Source organism: Miniopterus schreibersii, assembly GCF_964146895.1.
Source record: "Miniopterus schreibersii genome assembly, chromosome: 15".
Lineage (NCBI taxonomy): Eukaryota > Metazoa > Chordata > Mammalia > Chiroptera > Miniopteridae > Miniopterus > Miniopterus schreibersii.
Genome location: NC_138115.1, coordinates 21,018,277 through 21,027,684, shown reverse-complemented (window position 1 = coordinate 21,027,684; position 9,408 = coordinate 21,018,277). Strand labels below are relative to the sequence as shown.

General features: G+C 46.2%; 1 protein-coding gene across 1 annotated transcript; it reads left to right on the top strand.

Annotated features, from left to right (window-relative positions):
• Window positions 1–1,830: 1,830 nt before the first annotated feature.
• On the top strand, window positions 1,831–8,632 carry RPUSD3 (RNA pseudouridine synthase D3; the record flags this gene model as incomplete). The annotated part of the gene is made up of 9 exons (XM_081159240.1): window positions 1,831–1,955; window positions 2,267–2,406; window positions 3,366–3,410; window positions 3,542–3,641; window positions 4,348–4,455; window positions 4,537–4,621; window positions 4,844–4,967; window positions 7,221–7,360; window positions 8,162–8,632. 9 exons carry the CDS (start codon window positions 1,831–1,833, stop codon window positions 8,351–8,353), a joined length of 1,059 nt encoding a protein of 352 aa, XP_081015366.1. The 3' UTR covers window positions 8,354–8,632.
• Window positions 8,633–9,408: the final 776 nt, after the last annotated feature.

The following is a 9,408-nucleotide window of genomic DNA, read 5'->3' as shown; positions in this document are numbered from 1 at the left end:
AGTGGAGGAGAGGTCTGCTGCAGTTAGGGAGGCTGTGTCCCAGCCACACAGCCTTAGTCTTTCCATCTTGCTCAAGCTGGTATTTATGAATGCAAAGTAGACCTTGCAGAAGAAAGATTGTTAAATACCACGGGGCCTGCCCTGGTCGAGTTGCTTAGAGCATTGTCCCCATACTCCATGGTTGTGGGTTTGATTCCCAGTCAAGGCACATAGAAGAATCAACCTATGAATGCATAAATAAGTGGAACAACAAATCAATGTTTCTCTCTCTCTCTTTTCCCCCTCTCTCTAAAATCAATAAATAAAAATTTAAAATAGCGTGGGGCCTTATGACAAAGCATGCTAATGTCCAAGCTGCAAACAAGATAAAACCACTTGCATTCTTGGCAAAGTTCTTGCTAGTCCTGTCTGTATTTGTGCATATCTACTTAAAAATTGATTATTTAAATCTTTGAATTGGAAAAAGAGTTTCTTGAGGTATAACTTACATACAATAAAATTTACCCTTTTAAGGTATACAGTTCATTTAAATTTGGGCAAATTTATACAGTATGTAACCACCATTTCCAGCAAGCCAAAAAGCTCCCTTATGCCCCTTTCTAGTCAATCCCCATCCTCCCCATCCACTCCAAGCCCCTGGCATCCAGTTGGTTTTCTGCCAATATAGTCTGCATTTTCTAAAATGTCATCTAAACAGCCCTGGCCAGTTTGGCTCAGTGGTTAGAGTGTCAGCCCGCAGACTGAAGGGTCCCAGGTTCGATTCCAGCCAAGGCACATGCCTCGGTTGCAGGCTTGATCCCTGGCCCGTACCGGAGGCAACCAGTTGGTGTGTCCCTCTCACATCAGTGTTCCCCCACCCCCCTCCCTTCCACTCTCTCTGAAAAGCAATGGAAAAATATATCTCCTCGGGTGAGGGTTAAAAAATAAAATAAAAATAAAATCTCATGTAAATAGAATCATAGTTTTTAAAAAATTTTAGTTTTACCTATTTTTAGTTTTAAAATTTTTTACTGTTTAAAAATTTTTATGAATCTTACAATCTTTTATACTTGATTTAGATTTTTAAACTAGGGGTGTGAATATGTATAGAAGAAATATTTCAAAGAGATGAAAAAAAATTGCTTAAGCAGTTCCAAAGGGAAAAAATATTTATTCATCTTGTCACCTATGATTCCTTCTCCAGAAGCAACCACCACCTTGTTTTTGTGTGTCTTTTTGAAACTGGACACAAAACCGGTCTGGGGCCACCTGTCACTCCATGAGCCAAATTAAGCAGAGACAAGTTTGCATCATATATGAGCATTTATTCCAATAATGGTGGCAGTAGGGAGAGAGCAGCAGCTCGTCCTGATAACTCTGCTCTACCTCTCCTACTAGCCGGCTGATGGTACACGGATAAGGAAGGGGGCTACGTGCACCGGGACGGGGCAGGATAAGGGCTGCAGGCTCTGTGGCCTGTGTGTCCCCCTTCCAGGATCTTGAAGTCCTATAACAAGATAGTTAATTTTCTATGATGTTAAAAACGAGTTCAGCCTGTTCCGGGGACTGGGGAATGGTCGGCATTCCTGAGGCAAACTCTCAGAGGAGGTCAGAGTGCAGGCACAACAACCTTAACCTTTCGGTACAGTTTTGTCCTAAGACAGCTTCTCTGACCCTGATAAGTTCCTGCTCTGCTCCGTGCCTCAGGTTCCCCCAAAGCCCACGAGCGCACTGACGCACCTCCTTCCAGGGCTAAGGCAAAGCCCCGCCTTCTTGCTATTCCGATTGACAGTGAATCTGACCAATCAACGCGCTGTGAGCGAGCCTGGCGTGGGGACGCCCTCTGCACACATGCGCACTGGTTTCGCCCGGGATATGGGTGGCTACAGTGTTTTGGGCCAGGTCTGGGGTGGCTGGTGGCGGGAGCCAGGGGTACGCTCAGCTCGCAAGGTCGCAGGCTTTGGCTCCGAGGCCCGGTGATTGCACCCCCCTCCCCCCAACTGCCAGCCGGAGGGAGGGTGGGGCTGGGAGACGGCGTGTGCGGGATCTGGAGTTAGGAAGATACGGGTTCTAATGCCAGTTCTGCTGTGTGATGGCACATTAGTCTCTAGCCCTCTCTGAGCCTGTTTTCTCTGTAAAATGGGGCCAGTCGAACCTGAATTTTCGGAGGTCTGACCCCAGGCATTCTGAGGCATTTGTTAGGATTTGGGAGGAGGTGTGGAGATAAGAACGGGCAGCACCTCTGTAAACGAATGATTCCCCTGTTGGTTTACCCCACCTTTTCCAGGCGTCAGCTGCAACCTCGAGGCGCCAGCAAACGATCAGGGTCCCTGGGAAACCAGCCCTTCCCAGGGCTGCTGCAGCCAAAGAACTTAAGTCGGGAGGAGCTGGTTGATGTGCTGAAGGCATCTGTGGTGGACCAGAAAGGTGAGGGTGAGAGGGACAGCTGCCCAGAGACCAGGAGGGGAGCCTGCTGTTCCAAGCCTTTGGGGTCAAATCCTGGTCTGCCTCCTATTAGAGGCATGAACAGGGAGGAGCCACATAATTTCCCTGAGCCTCAGCATTATAGGAATGGGGTGTGGGGTGGGAGGGAGTAAAGAACTAGAGAGTGTTGAACGCAGTAGACACTTCGGAATGGGAATAGCTATAATAACTTGCTTATTGATGGACAAAACACAGGCTTTGGAGTCAGATCTAGGCTCTGTAATCAGCTTGCTTTGTGACTTTAGGAAAGTAACAATTTGAGCTTCAGTCTTCGTTCAGCGATTTAATAATTTTCTCAACTATTTATTGAGCATAGGCTATGTTCCAGGCACCAGGCATAGCTATACAAGATAAATATGGTTCCTGCTCTCAGGGAATCCATTTCTCCCCACATTTTAGTGGGGAGAAATGGATTAAACAGGAAATAAATGAACAAGGTACTTACTAGTGATGAGTGTTATGAATAAAACAATGGTAGGATGGTGAGGGACTGTAGGAGCGGGACAGACATTAGATTGCAGAATTAGGCTTCTCTGGTGGTGACATGTGAGCCAGGATGATATGAAGGAGCCAGATATATGAAAATCTGGGACAGAGGAAACAGCAAATGCAAAGGCCCTGAGGTAGCAGGGAGCTTAGCATATGTGAGGGACAGGAAGTTCAGTTTAGGGTGTGGTTGATAACCGATGTCTGAGAGTTGTGGTGGGGCCTCATGGTAAGATGAATTGAGCTAGAGGGAAGGGGGGTCAGGGGCTTGGTGGAGGGGGGCAAAGGGAGGGAAATGGAGACATCTGTAATAGTGTCAACAATAAAAATTAAAAAAAAGATAAATTGACAAAGTGCTTTGTAAACTCTAACTGCTGCTTTTGTTGTCAATGATATTCCTGTAATGTATATTTCAGGACCACTAGTGACGTTGAACAAGCCACAGGGTCTTCCAGTGACAGGTATGAGCTGGGGAAGGAGTTGCCCTGAAAGAGGGTTTGATGTCTCTGAGGGAGGGAATAGTGAAGAGAAGGGGAAGGTGGGATAGAGTTGCCTCTGGGAGCAACTTGTATTTTTTCTTCTTTTTTTCCAGGAAAACCAGGAGAACTGACATTGCTCTCAGTGCTGCCAGAGCTGAGCCAATCCCTGGGACTTGGGGAGCAGGAGCTCCAGGTTGTCCGAGCATCTGGAAAGTAAGTGGTGGGAGTGATAGGAAGGTAGGAGGTCAGGCACCCATCTAGGGTTGGGGAACAGTTGCTTAGAAATAAGCCAAGACATTTCCATGGCTCGTTTGGGATCATAGATATAGAATACAGGGTACAGGAGGTAGCTGACAGATACGGGTTCAAATCCTCATGCCCAAATTGTGATCTTAGGCAAAGCATGAAACCTCACTGAGCCTCAGCTTCCTTAATTGTAAGAGAGCTAATAATACCAATACTCAGGATGCAGTCACTTCTCCAAGTCCATACTTATGGCAGGCATTGGCCATGGATTGATCATTGATATTCTTTCCTCTAACTGCCATCAATTAGAGATGGTACTTGAGAAGAAATATTTTTGCAGTTTCACAAACCCTTTGGCTTGTCTGTGAGGAATTTAATTATTTCAGAGCTAATATATATCAGATTACTAGTATGGTGCCTGGCACATGGTAGACAGTCAGCAATTGGTGGTAATTGTTTGACACTGGACTCTGAACTCCCTGGGGGCCAAGGCAAAATGAGAGACACATTGAGCTACATGGCCTTATCAAACACGAGGAAGCCCTGTTTCTCAGGAGGAGGTCTGGGTTATAGTCTGGTATTACTGTTTGGCCTTAAAAAGGTCAGTGTTTCTCCCTTTTTTGTGAGTGAGCCCAAGGAATTTTAACTTTCATGATTTGTCCCCTTCTTTCAGGGAGACTTCTGGGCTTGTACTCCTCTCCAGTTGTCCCCAGACAGCAAGCCGCCTCCAGAAGTTCTTCACCCACTCCCGAAGGGCCCAGAGACCCACAGCCACCTACTGGTGAGAGGTGCTGGGAGGCTCCCATGGCAGTGGGGAGGTCCCAGCAAGCCACTCTGTGACCTCCTCCTGCCTCTTTCTCAGGGCCATCACTGATGGGATCCCAGCTACTTCTGAGGGGAAGATCCAAGCAGCTCTGAAACTGGAACATGTTGATGGCACTGATCTCGTGAGTCAGGGTCTGGGTGCGGAACAGGAGGGGACTCTCCAGACATATTACCCTTACAGAGGAGTTAAGGGTATAGACTTGGGGTGGCTGGCTGTCCTATCCCCTGTAACAGGGAAGTGACCACTGCCTACACTGCCTATCCTGAGTCTGGAGCAGTGAGGAGCTGTGTATAACTCCCAGGTTTGTGTGAAGTTTGTTCATTCTGAGGGGCTGAAACCACAGGTAGTTCCAGTGAAGTCCCCATCCCGAAAGGACATCCTGGAAGGTGTCAAGAGGACCCTAAGCCACTTCCGTGTGGTGGCCACAGGCTCTGGCTGTGCCCTGGTCCAGCTGCAGCCACTAACAGGTGCGTCTAGAGCCCCAGCCAGACTTTAGAAGTGCATTTGGCTGGGGAGTAGAGGAAGGTGGTGGTGGTAGGAGCAGCCTGGGGAGCATTTAATGGACCCCAAAGGTGTATGTGACCAGGCTCAGCTGGAGGAGACAGCTCTTGTCATTCTAATGGTCATTCCTTTGTAGCTCATCAGCTTTTTCTCTTAGTTATGAGCCGAGTCTTCTCTTTCCTTTGGTGTTCTGTAGTTTCCCTATGATGAATCTAGGTGCAGGGGTTTAGTTTTATTTATCTTGCTTGGGATTCACTATGCTTCCTGAATCTGAAGATTAATATATTTCATCAATCCTGGATAGTTCTCTTTTCAAATGTTGTGCCTCTTCCATTCTCTCTATGCTCTTCTTTTTCAATGCCTAATAGACACGTCTGACCTTCTCATTCTACTCGCTGTCAATAATATTAACTTTTCTTTCATATTTTTTTCATTTCTTCATCTCTGCTGCATTCTGAGTAATTTCTTTATTTTTAATTGATCTTAGAGAGAGTGAAACACGGATCTTTTGCTCCACTTACTTATGCATTCATTACCTGATTCCTGTATGTGCCCTGAGTGGGATCGAACCCTCACCCTTAGAATATCGATGCTCTAACCAACTGAGCTACCTGGCCAGGGCCTGGGTAATTTCTTTAGATCTGTCTTCCAGTTGAGTAGTTTTCCTTTAACTGGATCTAATCTGCCAATTTAACCTATCTATTGACTATATTTTTCACTTCTAGGCCTTCAAAAAAACATGGCATGCTTTCCCCCATATTATGTCTTCTTTTTTTTTTTATTATCTTTAATCATTTTAAACAATTGTATTTCTATAATTCCATTGTCTGAAATTATTGAGGGTCTAATTTTATTGTCTTTCCCATTGACTTTCACGCTTGGTGGATTGTTTCCTTATTGCTCTGATTCAGGATTGTGAATTTAGGTTCAGCTGGGCGTCTATCTGTGGAAATCCTTTATTGCCTTATTGGAGGTGGAACTTTTGGGAGAGGTTTCTCCTTTGCTTCTGCTGAATGCCTTAGGGCTATCACTACTTCAGGACCTCCCTAAATATTAGTTTCAGTTGGAAGTTCATAGATCATTCAAGAAGTATCAGAGCCCCAAACCTGTGTGAGAGCAGACTCATGGCTGTGAATTCTCGGGGGGAAACATGTTCATTCCTCTTATCCGATCCTAAGGTAATCATCTGCCTTCCTTGATGACTGGCTTTTTCTCTTGGTCCATTGTTTCACTGAAGATGTAGCCCCTCTAGGGTTTCCATTGGGGCAGCAAGGCCTTATCCCTAGCCCCTAGGGTTGCTACTTAAACCCAAACCCCCTGGATATCAAGATTGGCAGCACTCCTAGAATAGGTGAAATGTTGGCTTGTGTGTGTTCTGGATTTGTTTTCCTTTTTGTCTTTTGTTCTTGGGGATCTTATTTTCCTATGTGCCCAGCTGTGTATTTAAAAGGATGATTGTTATATTTTCCCAGTGTTTCTAGGTGGTTTATAGCAAGAGGGTTTTTAAATTATTACCAGTTGTGGAAGCAGAGTACAGCTTAAATCCCAGTTTATGGTGGTAGGCAAGTCACTTTTTTTTGATGATGGTATGACTCACCTTACAGGGTTGTCATGACGATTAAATAAGTTTATATATATGAAACATTTTGTGCCATGTCTAGCACATAGCCCCCATTTCTGTATTTGTCAAGGTATTTTTGGTTGTAAGATCCCCAGAAGCTAGTTCAAATTGGTATAAGCCAAAAAAGAAAGAATTTATTGGCTCACATAATTTGGCTGGACCAGAGGCTCCGAGGATGTCATCAGGAAGCTGTTTCTCCATTTTTTCTTGCCTCCTGTATGCTGGCTTCTTTCTCCCACAGGCTCTCCCCGGTGAAGGCAGAGATGGCCAGGGGCTCCAGCAGCTCCAGGCTTATACCCCACCAGTCTAGCACCCCAGCAGGAAAGAGCATGCTTTATACCTAGTAGCTTCAACAATAAATTCAAGGTTGCCCCTCTTCATGGGTGAATCTCACAGGCCAAGTTGATTGACAGCTATGACTATCCTGACCTGGTCACGTGCTGCTCTGGAGGCCAGGGCAGTAGCATCGACCTCACTAAAACCACCTGATCTGAGAATGGGGGTGGTGTTTCCCCAGAGGGAATGGGAAGAGACCAAACTGGACAGGACAGAGAGCAGCTGCTAACCAACCATCTCTTCTCCCTCTCCTGTCTCCCAGTGTTCCCCAGTCAGCTACAGGTACACATGGTACTACAACTCTGCCCTGTGCTTGGGGACCACAGGTATTCTGCCCGTGTGGGCACTGTCCTGGGCCAGCGCTTTTTACTGCCAGCTGAGAGCACCAAACCTCAAAGACAGGTACACAAGCTGACCTGTCTTCTGCCTTCTGGGGATGGGTTGGGGGACAAGGGTGGGCAGCATCTCAACATTACCTATGCAGCTTGGGACTGGGAGGCAGTCCTCTTGGCTTCCAAAGCTATCTGTAGCCCTGTCTTGCTGTATGGCTCTGAGCAAGTGACACCTGCTCTCTTGGGCCTCACTCTGCCAATCTGTTCAATAAGGGAGTTGAACTAGCAGATTTCCAAAGGCCCGTCTAAGTCTGCTGTTCTTTGAGTCTCTTTGGTATAAGGGGTAAAAGAGGTTGTGTTAATTAAGGTAACTATCAGTTCTAACAGAGTAGCCCCAAAGTATTAGTCTTAACACATTAATTTCCCTCCATGGTAAGTATGATTAATGGGGGTGGGATAGAGGTGGGCTTTGCTCCAAGGAGTCACTCAGGGACCCAGGCTGATGCTATCTAGCCAGCAGATAAGTGGGATCAGTGTAGGTTCATGTGGGAGATTTTCACGGGCTAGGTCTGGAAGCAGCATACCTACTCCCACTCCCATTTCATTGGCTAGAACTCAAACACATATCCTCACCAAACTGCAAGAGGGGCTGGGAAATGTAGTTTAGCTCTATGCCCAGGCAGAAACTGACTTGGTGGACCCCTAGCCAGTGTCTGCCATAGTGAGTGTGTGTGAGTGTATGAACGTGTACTTGTAGAAAGAAATGAATGCGCACATGGAGGGAAAGAGGAAGTACTTGCCTCACTCCCATTATGGTTAGAGCTGGTTGGAACTGACCTGGCTGAATGCTGACATGCCTCTCCCACCCCAGGTCCTGGATGAAGCCCTCCTCAGACGCCTCCACCTGACACCTTCCCAGGCTGCCCAGCTGCCCTTGCACCTCCACCTGCATTGTCTCCACCTCCCAGGCACCAAGCCTAGGGATGCCCCCATAGAGCTTTTGGCCCCTTTGCCCCCTTATTTCTCTAGGACCCTACAGTGCCTGGGGCTCCGCCAACAATAATCCTCCTCCTGTTCCTGCTGCTCCTACTGGAAAGTGGTGGGTGTGGGGGGACTGCACGCCCAAGGACAATGAGTTCGGTGCACAACATGCGGTAAGGTCATGGTTTAAGACCCTGAGCTCTGTAGTTGGACTAACCTAAGATCAAATCCTGGCTAGGCACTTGCTGTGTGGTGCTGGACAAATAACTTCACCTCTCTGGATTTGAGATAATAAATGTACCTAACTCGTAGTATGGTTTTGAGGATTTGCCAAGAAAGTAAATGTTTATCATGGACCATGCTCTCTGTTGAGTTCAATGTGTGGCCTTTTATTTGGCTGTTTCTGCCTCACTTTCTAGCTGGGAAAAAATGTTAGATTTTTTAATTGTGGTAAAACACACCTAAGAAGATTTACCATCTTAACCATTGTTCAGCGTCATTAAGCACATTCACAATGTTTTGCAACCATCACCATCATCCATCTCCAGAACTCTCATTTTGCAGAACTGAAACTCATTCCCCCTCCCAGCCCCTAGTAGCCACCATTCTCTTTTGTCTCTATGAATTTGACTACTCTAGCAAACCTCATATAAGCGGAGATGTGATATTTTTTTACTTTAAAAAATTGTGAAATAGCCCAGCCAGTGTGTCTCAGTGGTTGAGTATCGACCCATGAAACTGGAGGTCACCATCTGATTTCGCAGTCAGGGCCCAGGCCCAGGTTGTGGGCTCGATCCCCAGTAGGGGTGTGCAGGAGGCAGCCAACTGATGATTCTCTCTCATCATTGATGCTTCTCTTTCCCTCTCCCTTCCTCTCTCTGAAGTCAATAAAGACATATTTTTTTTAAATTGTGAAATGTTTTTAAACATACAGAGTGTATAAAACATCTCTGATTTAAATAATAATTATAAGGTGACAGCCATATAACCATGACTCGGGGCATGAAATAGAAACATCCTCTCTTGTACAGCAGCAGTTCTCAACCCTAACCCACATTAGAAACCCCTTATGTAGCCCCCTCAGGAAGCTTTTAGAAATCCCCATGATTATACACCCCAAAGATACTGGTTTGATCA